The sequence below is a fragment of the Saccopteryx leptura genome, chromosome 6 (assembly GCF_036850995.1).
Source record: "Saccopteryx leptura isolate mSacLep1 chromosome 6, mSacLep1_pri_phased_curated, whole genome shotgun sequence".
Taxonomy (NCBI): Eukaryota; Metazoa; Chordata; class Mammalia; order Chiroptera; family Emballonuridae; genus Saccopteryx; species Saccopteryx leptura.
This window is the reverse complement of record NC_089508.1, coordinates 122,529,594-122,549,085: the sequence shown is the minus strand read 5'-3', so window position 1 is coordinate 122,549,085 and position 19,492 is coordinate 122,529,594. Positions and strand designations below refer to the sequence as shown.

At 43.3% G+C, this 19,492-nt stretch overlaps 1 protein-coding gene across 3 annotated transcripts in view; it reads right to left on the bottom strand.

The window, feature by feature from the left end:
• KLHDC1 (kelch domain containing 1) overlaps positions 1-8,782 on the bottom strand; it is an 86,336-nt gene extending 77,554 nt beyond the window's left edge. For all 3 annotated transcript variants that reach the window (XM_066388366.1, XM_066388365.1, XM_066388367.1), the window contains exon 1: positions 8,507-8,782. In XM_066388366.1, the coding sequence (XP_066244463.1) occupies positions 8,507-8,611 (105 nt within the window). In that variant the 5' untranslated portion in view covers positions 8,612-8,782. The remainder of the gene's footprint in view (positions 1-8,506) is intronic.
• Between the last annotated feature and the right edge of the window lie 10,710 nt (positions 8,783-19,492).

The window sequence follows — 19,492 nt, the reverse complement described above, 5'->3', positions numbered from 1 at the left end:
GAGAAGTGCCCATCTGCTTCTCTACCCTTCCCCCTCTCCTTTCTCTCTATTTCTCTCTTCCCTTCTGGCTGCCAAGGCTCTATTGGAGCAAAGTTGGCCAGGGTGCTGAGGATGACTCCATGGCCTCCTCCTAGGTGCTAAGATGGCTCCGGCTGCAAGGGAGCAATGCTCCAAATGGACAAAGCATCGCCCCCTGGTGTGTTTTCCCAATGGATCCCAGTCAGGTGCATGTGGGAGTCTGTCTCTCTACCTCCCCTCTTCTCACTTCAGAAAAGTACAAAAAAAAAGAATAAAATTGAATCTTTATTTGAAACAAAACATTCAGATAAAAAGAAAAGATTTAAACATGGAAGGCAAAACTTAAAATGGTTTAGAATATAGAAGACTTCATGATCTCCACATTGGGAAAAATTTCTTAAGATACAGAGGGCACAAAGTATTAAGGAAAAGGTTAAAATTACATTATAATTAAGAATTTTTCTTACACAAAAGCAATCATCAAGAAAGTACAGCCTCTCCCAGTGGGGAGAGCATTGACCTGGAACACTGATGTCCCAGGTTCAAAACCCTGAGGTTGCTGGCTTGAGCATGGGATCTTTGAAATGATCCTATGGTTGCTGATTTGAGCCCAAAGGTTGCTGGCTTGAAGCCCAAGGTTGCTGGCTTTAGCAAGGGGTGCCTGGCTCAGTTGGAGACCCTAGTCAAGGTACATATGAGAAGCAATCAATGAACAACTAAAGTGATGCAACTACAAGTTATGCTTCTCATCTCTCTCTTCCTTTCCTGTCTCTCTCCCTCACTCTCTCTCTCAAAAAAAAAAAGTAAAAAGATAAAGGAAAAGAAAGTAAAAAACAAGCTACAAACTGAGAAGACATATACATATACAAATATATTTAAAGAATTCCTGCATGGTTTGTGGTGGCACAGTAGACAGAGTATCAACCTGGAATGCTGCGGTCACCCAGTTTGAAATCCTGGGCTTCCCTGGTCAAGATATATAGGACAAGCAACAAGCAAGCAATGAACAACTAAAGAAGCAACAATGAGTTGATACTTCCCACTCCCCTCCTCTGTAAAATCAATAAATAAATTTTAAAAAAAGAATTCCTATAAATTAGTAAGAAAAGACAACCCAATAAAGCAAAAAACATGAACCAGTATTTTTACAGAAGAGGAAATACAAATAGTCCATAAAGTTATTTAAAGACACTCAACTTTATTAGTAACCTGAGAAAAGCAAAGAAAACCAACAATGAAATATCATACCAGATGGTACCAAATCTTGTCAAGGATGTGGGGAGGCTGGTGGAAGTGTAAACTGATTCAAATATTTTGGCTACAGTACCATTTTTTTTTCTTTTCTGAAGTTGGAAATGGGGAGGCAGTCAGACAGACTCCCGCATGTGCCCTACTGGGATCCACCGGCATGCCCACCAGGGGGTGCTGCTCTGCTGCAACCAGAGTCATTCTAGCACCTGGGGCAGAGGCCCTAGAGCCATCCCCAGCGCCCAGGCCAATTTTGCTCCAATGGACCCTCAGCTGCGGAACGGAACGGGAAGAGACAGAGAGGAAGGAGAGGGGGAGGGGTGGAGAAGCAGATGGGCGCTTCTCCTGTGTGCCCTGGCTGGGAATCGAACCCGGGACTCCTGCACACCAGGCCAACGCTCTACCACTGAGCCAACCGGCCAGGGCCTACAGTGCCATTTTCAAGTAAATCTGGAGATGTGAGTACCAAGTGAAGAGCATACCATTCCTTCGCATAAATGCCCTAGAGATTGTATGTGCCCTTGTGTGTGTATCATAACAGGCACGTTATAAGAATGCTCATTGTGGCTTTCCTTATACCATTGGTTCTCAACCTTTCTAATGCCGTGACCCTGCAATACAGTTCCTCATGTTGTTGTGACCCCAAACCAAAAAATAATTTTGGTGGCTACTTCATAACTGTAATTTTGCTACAGTTATGATTTGGAATGTAAATACCTGATATGCATTATGTATTTTTTCGATGGCTTTATAGCCATCGGAAACTGCTGGCTTATACTGTAATACTATAGGTTGAGAACCGCTGCCTTATACTGTAATACTATAAAAAAGCATTCAAATATTAATCAATAGCAGATGACTAAATTACAGTAAATTCACACAAGAGAAAATTCACAGGACACACATCAAATGAATGAATCTAGTGATGATTTTCAAAATATTTAATAACCAGGCAGCACAGACCCTGATCAACCAGAATGGACACCAAATAAAAACAGGCACAGCCACACAAGTTCACACCAACTGAATGTGTTCACACAAGCAATGTGTGAATCTAAAAAACATAATGTAGACTAAAAGAATTAAGTCATGAAAGAAAACACACGCTTCGAGTTCAAAACCAAATAACATTGTATAGAAACAGATGCATATGTGGTGAAACTATACAGAGTGATTTAAAAAAAATCAAAATAGTGGTACCCTGTGGGGGTGGGAGGAGTGTTGTAATAAGGATAAACAAGAATCTCCTAAGGTACTTGTTCTAGTCCATTTCTTAATTGGAAGTTAAACATACTTACCTTTAAATGATACTAATTTTAAACCTTCTTTTGTAAATACATTTGAAATTTTTAAATTGAGAAAATAAAATCCTAAGAAATGAATATGAAGGCACTCACAGAATCGGGGAGGCTGGAGAATCAGCCTCTGATCCATGTACCTACGGAGGAGCAAAGTCTGAAACCATGCTAAAGCACACGGCTGGTGAGCATTACACAGTAGTTTGCAGCACCGCCTTTTATGCTGGACTTTGATTTTCCTACAACCTCTATTGCTCCGTAAGAATCCTCTTCAGGTCCTAATTTTTGTATCTTTACTCTTGAGTCCAAATCTAGCACAGATTCATATAACAGAGTCCAAGCCACTTTGCCCACAACCTAGCTGCAAGCGAGGCTGGAAAAGCGAGTAACTGGCACTTAGGCTCTTTTAATTTGGGCACATATAGAGTGATCCCTTGTCTATCACAGGGGCTAGGTTTCAGAACACCCTCCCCCCAAGCAATAGGTGAAAATCTGCAAAGTAACGACCTTATATTTATTTTTATATATATTTTAAGGCTTTATAAACCCTCCCCACACTCTTATAAACCTTTCCCACACTTACTTTGCTTATTTTACCACAAAAATAATTATATAAAATAAATATCTAAAAATACCTATATACTGCAAAATCCCGTGATATAGAGAAAAATCCATGATACAAAATTAGATATATACAATTTAAAAATCCACAATACAGTGAGAACTGCAAAAAGTCAACTGCAATATGGCGAGGGACGACTGTATATACAATTCCAGATGCTAGGGATACAACAGGGAACAAAATCCCTATCTTTACAGAACTTACAACCTGTGGGGGTAGGTAGGAGATAGTCAGACAAGACTCACTCAGTTGGAGATACTATAGATAGAGGAAGGAGGTTCAAAAAATGGACATCTAAAAAGATTAAATGTCTGCCATATGACATGGACGGCTTGTGACCATCTATGAATATATAAAGTGGACCTATTAAGTTAAAGAGAGTACACACTGAAGGCTTTTGCTACACATCACCAAATTTACACTCAGAAATGTTACACAAGTTTATACTCCCATTACCAGTGTATGAGTAATTCATTTCCCCATGCTCTTCTCAAAAATTTGTGTTAATATTTGCAAATTAGAGAAGAAAAATCTCATAGTTATTTTCAACTGGGTTTCTTTGATTCAGAATATAATTGTATTTCTTCTTTTATAAATTGTGCATATTATTGCTCAATTTTCAATGGAGATATTAATCTTTATTTTCACTGGAATTTTACCTTTCATATATGTTGCAAATACTTTCCCCAGTTTGTCATTTGTCTTCTCACTTTATAGTGAGAGTTACTGCATTAAAAAGTTACTGATTAGGCCCTGGCCGGTTTGCTCAATGGTAGAGCACTGGCCTAGCTTGCGGATGTCCTGAGTTTGATTCCTGGTCAGGGCACACAAGATAAGCACGCATCTGCTTCTCCACCCCTCCCTCTCTGGTTTCTTTCTCTCTTCTTCTCTCTTCCTGCAGCCAAGGCTCAATTAGAGTGAGTTGGCCCTGGGCACTGAGGATGGCTCCATGGCCTCTGCCTCAGGCGTTAAAAAATGGCTCCAGTTGAAAAGGAGCAAGGGCCCCAGATGGGCAGAGAATTGCCACCTGGTGGACTTGCTGGGTGGATCACAGTTGGGGCGCATGTGGAAGTCTCTCTCTGCCTCCCATCCTCTCACTAAAAAAAAAAAAAGAAAAAAAAAATTTGGCCCTGGCCGGTTGGCTCAGTGGTGGAGCGTCGGCCTGGAGTGCGGGGGAACCGGGTTCGATTCCCGGCCAGGGCACATAGGAGAAGCGCCCATTTGCTTCCCCACCCCACCCCCCTCCTTCCTCTCTGTCTCTCTCTTCCCCTCCCGCAGCCAAGGCTCCATTGGAGCAAAGATGGCCCAGGCGCTGGGGATGGCTCCTTGGCCTCTGCCCCAGGCGCTAGAGTGGCTCTGGTCGCAACAGAGCGACGCCCCGGAGGGGCAGAGCATCGCCCCCTGGTGGGCAGAGCGTCAGCCCCTGGTGGGTGTGCCAGGTGGATCCCAGTTGGGCGCATGCGGAAGTCTGTCTGACTGTCTCTCCCCGTTTCCAGCTTCAGAAAAAAAAAAAAAAAAAGAAAGATTTAAGAAGTTAGTTTAAAAGCACAGTATAAATTGTTAAAACTTTGATCTACCAATACTTTTTCTTTATAGAATTTCCCAATTCAGTTTTTTCCCCAACACAATGTTTTTACAAGTCACATCTTTTCTTCTGGTTTAGTTTTTCTACCTTTAACTCTTCAATCCTAAGACTCTACTATCACTTTCCTCTAGCTATTCCTAGACCATTTATTAAGTGACTGTTTTTCCAGAATTGAAATGCTACCTTTTAAATACAGAAGTCTGGCCCCAGCCAGATAGCTTGGTTGGTTAGAGCATTGCCCCAAAGCACAGAGGTCAGGGTACATACAGGAACAGATCAATGTTCCCATCTCTCTCTCCCTCTCCCTCTTGAAAATCAATAAACATTTAAAAAATTGCCTGTATGCTTGGCTGCTTATGTAATTTCCTTCCCATTCCCTCACACTTTCTGCAACAGGATCCCTGACTTAGTATTGTAATATGTTTTTCGTATCTGGCAATGTAACCCTCCATTGGGTTACATTCATTCAAATATTTCCTGATACTTCCTGCCTTGAAGTCCATATCCAAAACAGAAATATGTATTTAAGCATATTTATACAGATGTTTTCTGTAAAGGAAAGTTTAGAGCAAAATGTATTCATATCAGCTGTATTGTGGAAATAAAGCTGTTCATTCATATGATCAAGCCTTAAGAGGAAAGCATATCATCCACAAACATGCTATATTTGGAAATACTACTCACAATTTTTGAATGTTCCTACTAGCACCACTGCAATTTGTATGCATTTCAGTAATGTAGAAAGGATATGGAAGAACTAGGTCAAAAGAATATTCTGGCACCAATTAAAACATACCACTTTTTTTCAGCATTGCCACTCTTACCTTTAAAGGTAGGACTGTTTCTCAGATTCAATGTACTTTAGAACATGTTTGACAATAGAGTAATAAGTAATTTAGACATTTGAAAATTTTAGGATGTCAGTTTTAACAAATACGAAAAATTGTGATTGCAACATAAAATCTGAAATCATCTGATCATTTTCTGTTACTATTATTAAGAGGAGGGGAGGCAGAGAGACAAGACACTCACATGGCCCCAGACTGGGATCCACAAGGCAAGTCCCCTGGTGGGGAGGGGGGTGCTCTGCCCATCTGTTGCTCAGCAACTAAACTATTTTAGTACCTGAGGCAAGGACATGGAGCCATCCTCAGCAGCCAGGACTAATTTGCTCGAACCATTCTAGAGAGTAAATGAGAGGGAGAAGGGGAAGGGGGAGGAGTGGAGAAGCAGATGGTAGCTTCTCCTGTGTTCCCTGACCAGGAATCCACATGCCGGCTGATGCTCTACAGCTGAGCGAACTGGCCAAAGCCCTGATCATTATTTTTAACTATTGACGGCTGGTTTGGATTAACTTTCAGACTCCAGAGTCTTTGGGCTATCTTTTGTTCAGAAGAATCTGAATGAAACAACTGTTGGAAGAATTCTTTTTCTTATGCTATGTCATCTTTTTGCCCCCACTCTCCCTTTCCTTTCACTTATGCCTTAAACATATTATAATTGCTGATAACCACCAGAATTTAAAAAGCAGTAGTTTTGCCTGACCTGTGGTGGCGCAGTGGATAAAGCGTCGACCTGGAAATGCTGAGGTCGCCAGTTCGAAACCCTGGGCTTGCCTGGTCAAGGCACATATGGGAGTTGATGCTTCCAGCTCCTCCCCCCGTCTCTCTCTCCTCTCTCTCTGTCTCTCCCTCTCTCTCTCCTCTCTAAAATGAATAAGAAAATAAATAAATAAAAATAAAATTAAAAAATTATAAAAAAAAAAAAGCAGTAGTTTTGGTCTAAATCTGTGTGGTACCTTCTAGGCTGGTTCTTACAGCACACTACTCACTGGATCAATAAGTAGTAGAAAAAGAAGTACTTTAATTCACTGAATGCGACCTGAAGACCTGGGATCTTATCAATTATACAATTTTCAAAATTAAAATGAGATATAAAAAATTCAGACATTTCATTTATGGGTCAAAAATAAATCTATATTGTCACCAGATATAAGATATTACAAACGACTATTTTAAGTTACATTTTTTTCGCTTAGCTTTTACAATATTAAGAAAATAGCAGATGAAGTTTGACACCTCCACATCTTCAAATGGCAAAGCTCAAAAACAATACAAGTATTTCTTTGCATAAAACCATCACTACGTCTAGACTACATTTTCATCAAGAACGGCAGAAATATTAGATGTAAAAGTATAGTCACCTAATTTATGTTCACTAAACATAGAAAAAATAGACTTCAGAAACCCAGTATCTCTTATTTGAAATCTGCTACCCTTGAAATCAAATGGCCATTCAAGTTATTCATTGTCACTGCCTGTTTTCTTTTTTTAATGGAGTATATTACTTACCTTACAAGGCATAGTAAGGATTACATGTGATTAGGGATATGAGAGTTCCTAGCACATGCAAGATATAGTACTCACTCAAAGATCAGTTCTAATTTTCCCATCCTTACACTGCACCAAATTAAAAATAAACACACAAACAAAACAATAAACACCAACATGAATCTGAGAATCATTTAAGATAAATAATATGTACTTTATTTCAGTGCGTGATTCAGTCACGTTACATCTGTCAGATAATAGTATTGAGATTGCTTAAAAATGCAGGTTCTACTTCCAGTATAATTTCCAAATGGCTCGCTTAGAAAAATAAATGTGTAAACTAAAGGGCTGGCATGTGTACCTGAACTGTTTTTTTATTCTATAATCCGATTACAACAACAAAACAAATATAATCAAACCTCCACTGTAGTAAGAAATAATAACTAGCCTGACCAGGCGGTGGCACAGTGGATAGAGCATCGGACTGGGATGCGGAGGACCCAGGTTCGAGACCCCGAGGTTGCCAGCTTGAGCGCGGGCTCATCTGGTTTCAGCAAAGCTCACCAGCTTGGACCCAAGGTCGCTGGCTTGAGCAAGGGGTTACTCAGTCTGCTGTAGCCTCCCTGGTCAAGGCACATATGAGAAAGCAGTCAATGAACAACTAAGGTGTCACAACGAAAAACTGATGATTGATGCTTCTCATCTCTCTCCGTTCCTGTCTGTCCCTATCTATCCCTCTCTCTGTCCTGTAAAAAAAAAAAAAGAAATAACTATAACATTCTTTAGTATATTGTTGCTAATATGAATGAGTCTATTTTGAGATTCAAAAATTTTAAAAAATCGTAACTACTCATTTGGCAACAGTGACATTTCCAAGTAAATCTGGAGACGTGTGTACTAAGTGACCCAGCATTACTTCCATTCCTTGATATATATACTCTAGAAAGTGTACATGTCCTTGGTCAAGAAATGCCAGTGAAAATTGCTTAGAACTATTGAATACTTCGGTTATTTTGATATTTTATTTCCAACTGCGCCGTGGCGATAGAGATATTCACAAAATAACGCAGCACGGGGCCCTCAGTGTACTCTAAGTCTCCATAAGCTTTTAAAGATCATTCATTGCAGTCACTGATTTGGTGTTGGGCAAACCAGCACCAAATCACAGAGCAGCGGGGCCAGGGAGCCCGGAGAGTGGGAAGGCCCGGCACACGAGGTGAAGGCGTTCAGGGTGGAAGCCCTGCAGCACGGCGTCCGGCCCCAGGCGGCGGAGGGCCGAGCGCGGAGGTGTCGGACACGCAGGGCCAGACCGCCAGCCTCCCGCCTCCCGACTGACCGTTGACGGGAGCTCGGCGTCCGCGGGACTCCCGGCGCGAGTCCGCCCCGTCCCGCCTCTTCCCCTTACCACGTAACCCCCCCACACGTAGAGGAAGTTTCCGTCCACCACCGCGCAGTGGCCGCTGCGCTCCTCGGCCACACAGAACAACTGCGAGTCCTCCATCCGCGCCATCTCCGGGCCCGGGCGCTCGGCGCGCCACAGCCCCTGCCCAAGGGGCGGTCTCTCCTCCGCCCGGCTGTTCCACGCACGAACGGAACGCGCCGAGGGTCCAGATTGGTTGCAGGCGAAAGCAGCGCCTCTGTGGGCCGCGCTAGCGAGGGATGCCCCAGGCCTGAGCGCGGAGGGACGTACCTGCGCTGCAGATGAGCCCAGCGCCATTGGCTGGCTTCCCGTCCCTCGGATCGGGTTATTGTGTGCGTGCAACCTGTCTGGTTCTTATTCATGGATGTTTGGACTGTGGTCCATGGGGGTCGGTGCACCTGTAACTTGAGTTAGCATGCTTGTAAATTAATACTTTGTGTTTACCTTTTCCGTTCAACCTCCAGCCCAGATGGCTATCGACAAGAATAGCGTGTGTTTAATATATACATATATATTTTGTAATTAATTTATTTATTTTTAATAGTAATGTTCTAAAACATGCCAGCAAACTAGTCCTGGAGGTCAAATCCTGTCCACCACCTAAGTTACATTTGGAATGATTGAAAAAAAAGGCATGATATTTTGTAACTCATGAAAGTGCTATGAATTCAAATTTCAGTATCTGTACCTAAACTTCTGCTGGCACGTGATGGATACATGAATTTACCAAAACTTCCAAACTGCCCTTTTGCTGTTCTACTTGACTATCTGACCCCACCCTTACTGGACTATCTATCGCCCCTGAAACAGAAAAGTTCTAGGAAGCTGGTCAGCCACCCCTAGGAGAAGCATTCCAAGAAGCCGATATCAAAAAACTACGGAAGGGAGCATACCAGAACTGCTGCCGCAACACACACTTGCTCAAACTCTCCCTTAACCCTATAAAAAATTTGCCTCAGAATCTGTTTGGGTGCATTTCTCCCTGAGGAGTGCCCCGGCAGGTCTTTCTCCTCTAATAAAGCCTGCACACCTGGTGTTCAAGTGCCATCTCATTCTTACATTTGGTGCCGAAACCCAGGACAGGGTACTAACTGCCTGGACGATCCCTCTTTGCCATCCAAACTTACAACCAGGGAAGCAATGGGCAGCGGCAGCTTGTCCCGGGCTTACTCCCTGATTCTGTTTGGATGTGTAATTGTAGGTTGATTGGCCGGCAGTCTAACCCTGTCCTGAACCCCTGCTGGACCAGAAAGGTAAGGAGTTTCTCCCCTTCCCCAGTTGGCCTCTAAATTTCTCTCTAAAAACACCTTTTTCTGGTTGGACAGTTTTCTCTGACAGGCCTCACATTTTGAGGGGTTTGACTTTCAGTCTCAGTGGACTGCAGGGAAGACTAGGCGCCTACCCAAACCTCTCCACTCTCTCGGACTTCTTGTCCTCGGAGCTCCCTGACAGGTGGTGACAACCTCTATCAGGGACGACTCCCCCACATGGAGATTCTCTCCTCTTGGGACAGTGACAAAAGGCGGGGACGCCCCCTCTTGCTCACCTGTCTCCACTATGGGCTCTTCAGAGTCTAAGCCTTCCGACCAGACCCCTCTAAGATGTCTCATAAAAAACCTCACTAAGTTAGGCCTCTCTGTCCTTAAGCCAAAAAAACTCATTTTCTTCTGTAACACGGCATGGCCTCAGTACAAATTAGACAATGACTCCCATTGGCCAGAAAACGGGACATTCAATTACAATATCCTAAGAGATCTTGACAATTTCTGTCACCGGATGGGGAGGGCATCAGAAATTTCTTACATGCAGGCTTTCTTCTCCCTTCTCTCCTGTCTTTAATTTCTGTGCCTTCTGTTCTACATGCAGGCCGTTTTTGGCCAAAGAAAACTCACCTAAACCTCTTAAATCTTTCCTTCTCCACGGACTCCCAACTCTCTCCCTCCTGCCTGACCCCCGGGGGCACCCCTCTCTTGGGACCCCTCTCTAGTCCCTCACCAAATCTTTTTGCTGGAGTCTCTTTCCTCCAGAAAGCCCCCTCCCTTCACTAAATTCTGTTTTCTCCTTCACCAGTCTCTCTTTCTCCTCCCCTGCTGGCCAGGGGCCTCTCCCTTCTCCACTGTGTTCTTCGTCACCTCCCCCCTCCTTAGAAGCTGTGGCTCTGGCTGCGGTGCCTGTCTCATCTCTGACCTCTCTTCCCTCCTTACAAACTGCAGCTCTGTCTGTCTCTTCTCCGACCCCTCCTCCTTCCTTACAAACTGTGACTGTGCCTCTTTTTTCCTCACCCCCTCCTCTCTCCTCAAAGCTCTAATCCTTTTGACTCCTCTGACCACGTGGTGCCACACCAGTACTTTACCCTCCTCCTCCTCCTCCTCCTCCTCCTGCAGATTCTGACCCTCCTTTTTTTCCATCCAGCTGCTCACACTGTCCATCCGTCTGCTTTCTCTCTTCCTCCCCTCTTTGCTGGCAACTCCCTGCCATCTTGAAAAACTTAAAAAAACAGAATTGTCTATTAAGCTTTGTGAGTAAGTAATCTGTCTTGTCTCTGTCAGAAAATATCTCTAGTATAATTTGAATTGAAACAGGTAAAGCATACTCAATTAATTCATAAATTTTATGTAAAATCTTTGTTTAATGTGTAACTGTGTCTTTTTCTAAGGCCTTAAACCAATAATTATCCACCTCTTAAATCAAGGCTTACTCATCCCCACGGACTCTCCCTGCAATACTCCCATCCTTCCTGTTCAAAAACCTTCAGGGGCTTATCACTTCGTATCAGACTTACACCTAATCAATGAGGCAGTAGTTCCCCTCCATCCAGTAGCCCTAATCTCTACAAGTTACTGTCACACATTCCCTCAAACACCACTCACTTCACAATCCTAAACCTCAAAAATGCCTTCTTTACCATTCCTCTACACCCTGACTCTTACTTTCTGTTTCTGCCACTGCCCATTCACCTGGACTGATCCAGACAATTATGCAGCCCAGCAACCTCTGTGGACTGTCTTACCCCAGAGGATCAAAAACAGGCCACACCTGTTTGGTCAGGTACTAGCTCAGGATTTAACAGCATGCAATCGCAAAACTAGTACTCTCTTACAATATGTAGATGACCTACTCTTCTGCAGCCCTTCCCTGCCTGCCTCAAGGAGACACACCACCACTCTTCTTAACTTCCTCACCATAAGGGATATTGCATCTTCTCTGCTAAGGCTCAACTTCATTCTCAGTCCCTAGTCTATCTAGGCATTGCCTTAACCCCTGCCACCTGAGGTCTCATTGTAAATCGAACTCAGACCCTCCGCAGTCTCCAACCACCTACCACCACAGATCAAATCTTTTCTTTCCTCAATCTAATAGGCTTCTTTAAATAGTGAATTCCCAATTTTGCTCTCTTAGTCAAGCCCCTCAGTGAGATCTTCTGAGCATGGCTTTTAAGGTCTATAATGGCCAAGGAAGTAACATAAAAGGCAAATAAGGCCCAAAAGAAGTCAGGAAATACCAGTTTTTGGCATATGCTCTAAAAGGCTCCAGTGCCCTAAAGGGCTTCATAGGATTCCATCAGGGCCCTGCTCCAGAGTGGAAAGAAAGGTCGTTGAACTGAAGCCTGCCAGGCTTTCTGGACCCATCAAGGGACACACCTCTGCTGTGGAAAGAGGGACATGAGAAGGTAAGCTGCCCCCTTGCTCCATGGAGGGAGGGTTCAGTCTCTTCTAGCCCTGCTCCAGCTACCTGTGACCTGACCTTGCCCAGCGTGCTGGGAATTGCCACTGAAGGCCCAAGGACATCGCTCATGAGCCTAAGATATTCTTCCAAGTAGCAAATAATCTAATCTCATTTCTTGTAAACACAAGGTCAATCTACTATGCCTCGCTTGAATATTTAAGTTTTATTTATCCCTCAGAAATCTCTACTGTGGGTATTGACAGTCTGATTTTGTTACTTTATTTAATGTATAGTATCTCCTTTGTTCCTCTTATCTCAATGCCCCATACTATTATAGGCTGGGACCTGCTGCTAATTCCAGCTAGAAGCAGTGGCCACTAGGACTTAAACTCTAACTGCAAAGTGTAGAAATGTAACCACCCTTTCCCTGAGTACTTGCAGGATTTATAAGTTACTCAGCAAACTGTTCAAAGACTGTCCAAAAGGCGCTTCCAGCATTACATCACCCAAGGACTGACTTTCACATGGACAGGTCCACACACCATAATCCTGACAACTTCCACTGCTGCTAAAATAGAAAAACAGCATGCCTTACTCCAACCACAAACCTGAAACTGGTTGGTCTATGTATGGCAAATATGTGAAAAAACTAAGGACTTTTTTAATCAAACTTTGGGAAAAGGGAAACTAGAGTAAAAAGAAAGTCAACTTGATTGTCACTAAAGGTTAAAGATTTTTAAATCAAGAGTTCTGACTAGAAAGGAATTGTATGGGTTTGATAATAGAAGGTATAAGGTATGAAAATACTTTTTGAAAGAAAAAGGAAAAGCAAGTTGTTATGAAGGCCAGTTATTTCTGGATAAGAAAGTGCATGAAAGCTAAAGGTTTATGTAAGTTGTAGAAGGTTTGTGCAGGTTGTAGAAGGTTTGTACAGAGAAAAAAGAATTTGTACAGTCAGAAAACTGGTTTTCAAAGAATGTTTAATCAGTCACCCTAGCTAACAATCCTCTACCCTCCCCACTTATTAGGATGACTCTTTCCTCCACCCTGACCATCTGGAGCTCAGAAACAGAGAAACAAAACCAACCCCTTGTCCTTCTATTCTCTATTCACCTCCCAACCTGCCTCACCCAATCAAAGGCTTTCTACTTGTGTGAGACCAACACCTATATGTGTCTCCCTACAAATTGGACAGAAACCTGTACCCTAATCTATCTCTCCCCAAATATCAATGTAATCCCAACCCATGAGCCTTTTTCAATTCCTAGTACACTACTTTAGTCCTTAGATTGGTCCTCAATCTAAGGACCAAACGAGCTGTACAGGTAATCTCTCTTCTTATTGCTTTAGGAATCTCTACAAAAGTAGGTCTAGGGGCAAGGGGACTGGCCACTGCCCTGTCTTATTCCTACTCTCTCTATCACTAAAGCCCAGCGGATTCGTAAACAAGGAATCAGTGGTTTCACACAAACTGACTGTCTTGACTATTGCCTTTCATTAGTCCACTCACTCTCCTATTTATTTTTCTAACTTTAAAACCCTGCCTTTTAGGCCCTGGCCGGTTGGCTCAGTGGTAAAGCGTCGGCCTGGCGTGCAGAAGTCCTGGGTTCGATTCCCGGCCAGGGCACACAGGAGAAGCGCCCATCTGCTTCTCCACCCCTCCCCCTCTCCTTCCTCTCTGTCTCTCTCTTCCCCTCCCGCAGCGAGGTTCCATTGGAGCAAAGATGGCCCGGGCGCTGGGGATGGCTCCTTGGCCTCTGCCCCAGGTGCTAGAGTGGCTCTGGTCGCAACAGAGCGACGCCCCGGAGGGGCAGAGCATCACCCCTTGGTGGGCAGAGCATCGCCCCCTGGTGGGCGTGCCGGGTGGATCCCAGTCGGGCGCATGCGGGAGTCTGTCTGACTGTCTCTCCCCATTTCCAGCTTCAGAAAAATACAAAAAAAACAAAAAAAAAAACAAACCCTGCCTTTTAGCCTGACCAGGCGGTGGCGCAGTGGATAGAGCATTGGACTGGGATGCGGAAGACCCAGGTTCGAGACCCCGAGGTCACCAGCTTGAACCCAAGGTCGCTAGCTCCAGCAAAGGGTTACTCGGTCTGCTGAAGGCCCGCAGTCAAGGCACATATGAGAAAGCAATCAATGAACAACTAAGGTGTTGCAACACGCAATGAAAAACTAATGATTGATGCTTCTCATCTCTCTCCGTTCCTGTCTGTCTGTCCCTCTCTCTGACTCACTCTCTGTCTCTGTAAAAAAAAAAAACACACAAAAAAAGCACCCTGCCTTTTACATTTGTTCATAAGTTTCTTACAGAACCGCATGCAGACCTTCACCAATCAGAAAATTGGAAAAATCTACCTAACCCTACACACAAACCCTGAAACCTGCCCTCGCGAAACAGAAAAATCTAAAACCCTATATCAGCAAACCTCCTAAATCCTGTCTTTCAACCCCTACAGGTCCCCTAACCCTAAAGCTCTCCCGTGTCCCTGAAGAACTAGGAGAATAAATAATATTCACCTCTTAACAGTTCTCAATCTTTTTATCCTTCACGTGGTAAGGGGACAAGATCGCTGGGTCTTCTTGGCTGAAGAAGAGTCCACAAACAGGCATGAAACATCTCTTTTAGCTCAAGCTAACTGCTCTCTCTAGGGCTGCCAGGAAAAAATATCTCTACCTTTACCATGGAAGAACTTTCACCCCTGCTATACAACCCTCCTTATCTCTGCATTCCTAATCTCCAAATACTTGCCCCCTTCTTTATCAAGTTCCTACAGGCCCGGATGAGAGAAATCTCTAGGGTTACCTACAATCAAATGCTCCTACACTCCTATTCCCCAAAACCCCAAAGAGAACTTCACGAGGGAAATATCAACTAAGTAAGGATGACAGCAGGAAGAAGCCGCCCCTCAGCCCAAGAAGTTCCCTCCTGAATGTTCTCCAAACCCCCTTCCTTTTAACCACACATACTCAGTTCTTCTAAAACTTACACCAATAGGTTCCCTGTCTCTAAAATTCTCCACATGTCCTCCCATTTGAGAGGAACCAGACCAGCACGTCTCATGAGGCTCATCCAGGAGACCATATATCACCATGTCACTCTGTCCATTCGGCACTCGCAGCAAGCAATTCATAATTATTACCTCGCCAAATTTTTTTACTTCTTCACTCAGGTTTTCGAGAATATCGCCTGGTTCAGACCTCACAGCACAAAAATTGACGACCTCCTTAACTGGATGAGGAACTTGGCTTGGCAAGGTTCTCTTCTTGAGTTCTCTCCAGAAGAAGCAATAATTTTCCAATTTTTTCTCCTCTTTCTCCTCATCACCCCTCACCATATATTATAAAATTAATAACTGCCTTTCTTTTATATGTAACCACAGAGTTGAGAAATGATGGATACATGAATTTACCAAAACTTCCAAACTGCCCTTTTGCTGTTCTACTTGGCTATCTGACCCCACCCTTATTGGACGATTGCCCCTGAAAACAGAAAAGTTCTAGGAAGCTGGTCAGCCACCCCGAGGAGAAGTGTTCCAAGAAGCCGATATCATAAAACTACAGTGTTGGAATCCATGGGAGTCCGAAAGACCAGAGTATCAGGCTTTATTGAAAGGAAGAAAGGAACCCTGCCGGGCACTTCTCCCAGGGAGAAGAGCACCGGTTATAGACTAGGGGCGAGTTATATAGTGTTTGGGAGAGCCTGAGGGGATACTGAGGCAAAAGTCCTGGTATGTCCGGAATGCTCCTCCTTGGGGGGTTTTGAGCATGTGGGTGTTGAATCAAAAGTCCTGGTATGTCTGGAGCCCCTCCTTGAGGCAGCTTGTCAGCTTTTTGGAATTCCTCTGTCTCAGGGGTGATAGTCCAGTAAGGGTGAGGTCTGACAGATAAGCGGAACATCAAGAGGGCAGTTTGGAATACACATATCTATCATACAGAAGGGAGCATACCAGAACTGCTGATGCAACACACACTTGCTCAAAGCTCTCCCTTAACCCTATAAAAAAATTTGCCTCAGAATCTGTTTGGGTGCACTTCTCCCGGAGGAATGCCCCAGCAGGTCTTTCTCCTCTAATAAAGTCTGCACACCTGGTGTTCGAGTGCTGTCTCATTCTTACAGCACACAGCCACCCTAATTCACCTGGGTATTATATATGTCTGTGGCTGCTTTTACACCACAACCACAGAGCTGAGGAGTTGTAACCACCAGCGTAGAGCCCACACTGCTGAAAATGGGTACTCTCTGGCCCCCTACAAAAAAACTTGGCTAACCCTTATTTTAAAATGATGTTGCTGGAGTAAGCTGGAGTAAAACTAATGCCAGGAAGGCAGATAATATAATTCTACTAGTGTTTGTAAATACTTTTGTCCAAAGCCACTCTTCCAAGACATTGTGACTACCCACCACTCAGAACAAGTTAACTAGTTCACTTGTTAAGTAGTCACTTATTAAAGGCCTGCTTGCTATAGATCATTGAGGCTGAGGCTCTATTAGACTGGAATATTTGTTGACTGAAAAAACAAGGTGAATTTTTAAGGTACATAAGACATAGTTCTACTAACGGGGCTTCAAAGTCCTATCAGAGAGATATGTAATGTGGTGTGGGATAAGAGGTATAGTAGAAATGTGGACAGTAAATACAGTAGAAAAACAGGAAGGAAAGACATGATCTATTGAGGAAGGAGGTTTACAAAGGGAGACCATTGAGTTTTTCTGACAAACTGTATAAACAGTTGAGTATGACTATAGAAGGACTGTGGGACGCAGCCAAGGATAAAGTTGGAATAGGCAATCAGGCAGTCTTATTTGTCAGGCTGAGTCTGAACTTTAACTGTAAGGCCAAAAGGATCCTAAACAGAGAGTGAAAATGTAACTTGATTATTAGAACATTTACTTTAGATGGTTGGGCAGTCAGGACTGAAGGCAGAAGAATGGGTGGCACATTGCATGGCTCTGGAGTGAGCACTCAGCTAGGTGCTCAGTAAGTGGCAGTAGTCATTGTTATTAATATATGTAACCTGGTGGTCTTTTGCCCCAGGAATCCCTTTTCCACTTGCAGGGGGATTCTGAAGCCCTCACCAAGATTTTTGTGAATTCTTAGAAGGTATATAATCACATAGTCCCCTCTGCCTTTAAACTCTGACTGCTACCAGAATAGTTACATTTACAGATTTATGGTTTTTCTCCCTATGAAACATGCTAATTCTCTTCTCTGCTGCATCATCCCAGATATAAAATTCAGAGGGTTCCCCACTCAGATGGGATGAGTCAGAAATGTTCCCAAAAGAAAGTAAAGGCTAAGCTAAGAACTGAAAGATGAGTGGAAGATGTTTAGGCAAAGGAAGGTGAAGAGGGAGGGAAGTGTTCCTGACAGATGGAAGAGAGAGAAAGAGGTGACCTGTTCACTTTATCCTAAAGGAGAAGATTTGGAGCATTTTAATAGGAATGTGACAGAATAAGAATTATGTTTCAGAAAGTTTATTCTGACAGCAATATTGGTATCCTAGTAAGAGCCCCAGCCATGGAGATAGAAGTGGTTAGGTTTGAGAGATATTTAAAAGTTATCTCCTTAAACTGAAAGTTAGATCAAGATTTGATTAAATTGAGATGAACATTTTTGGCAAGAACATTTTAGAAGTGATGTTGTGCATATTATATTGCATTACAACAGTAACACTGTCAAATTAGCCCACTATTTGTGATGCAAGTTTGATGCTTGGTTATGGTGGTAACCTCTGAACCCATTTTAAAAGTAACTTTTGCCTGTGTATTATTGGCCAATAGTCTGTACTTTGGAACCATACAAATATCCTATTCCCTTTAGGCTACTGGTTTTAGTATTTTATATTCTTATTCCCTCTACTTTTCTACCCATAATAACCATTTGTTTCTTATTTATCCTTCTGGTGGTTAAGCAGATGCAGTCAATTGTCATTATTTGTGCATTCCATATTTGTGAATTCACCTATTTACCAAAATTTATTTGTAAATTTTGACCCCAAATCAATACTGGTGACTTTCATAGTTATTTGTGAATATTCGCAGAGCACTGAAAAATCTGTTGCCCATGACATGTGTTCTCAGGTGATTTTGAACAAGGTAACACTCTGCTTTCTTGTTTCATCCCTTATACTATAAAAAGTGTCTTTCTTGAGGTACATTTAGTGCCACATTTTGTGATTATCTTTGGTGATTTTGTTGTTTAAATGGCCTCCAGCCTGACCAGGCAGTGGCACAGTGGATAGAGTGTCAGACTGGGACGTAGAGGACCCAGGTTCGAAACCCTGAGGTCTTGAGCATAGGTTCACCAGCTTGAGCATGGGGTCACTGGCTTGAGTGTGGGATCATAGACATGACCCCATGGTCACTGGCTTGAGCCCAAAGGTCGCTGGCTTCAAGTCCAAGGTTGCTGGCTTGAACAAGGGGTCACTCTCTCTTCTGTAGCCTCCTGGTCAAGGCACATATGAGAAAGCAATTGATGAACAACTAAGGTGCAGCAACTAAGAATTGATGCTTCTCATCTCTCTCCTTTTCTGTCTGTCTGTCCCTATCTGTCCCTTTCTCTATCTCTGTCTCTCTCTCTCTCTCTCACTAAAAATAAAATAAAATAAAATGGCCTCCAAATATAGGGCCAATGTCAGTGTTCTACGGCACAGGAAGGCTGTGATGTGCCTTGGAGAGAAAATATGTATGTTAGATAAGCTTCCTTCAGGTACAAATGAGAGTGCTGTGGACCCTGAGTTCAATGCTCATGAATCAATAATATATATTAAAGATGTCTTCAAACAGAAATATGGCCCTGGCTGGCTGGCTCGGTAGATAGAACATCGACTCAGCAAATGCACATCCATGATTCTTGCCAGGTCAGGGCACACAAGAGAAGTGGCCATCTGCTTCTCTCCCCCTCTCCCTCTCCTCCTTCTCTCTCTCCCTTCTCACAGCCAGGGGCTCAAATGGTTCCAAGATAGGCCCAGGCACTGAGGATAGCTCAGTTGGTCCAAGTGTTGGCCTCAGGCACTGAGAATAGCTCAGTTGATTCAAGCATCAGCCCCAGATGGGGGTTGCTGGGTGGATTCTGATCAGGTTGCATGCAGGAATCTGTTTCACTATCTCCCCTCCTCTCACTTGAAAAAAAGCCAAACAGAAATACATGTAAAACAAGGTTATGTATTAAGCAATTGCTGAAGTGATTATTTGTTAAATTTATGTTGGTGATGACCATATAGAACAAAAGTACCTCAAATAATGAGAATTGACTATATGTTTATCTATTTTTGTTTACTTTACTTTCTTACATAAAAATTCAA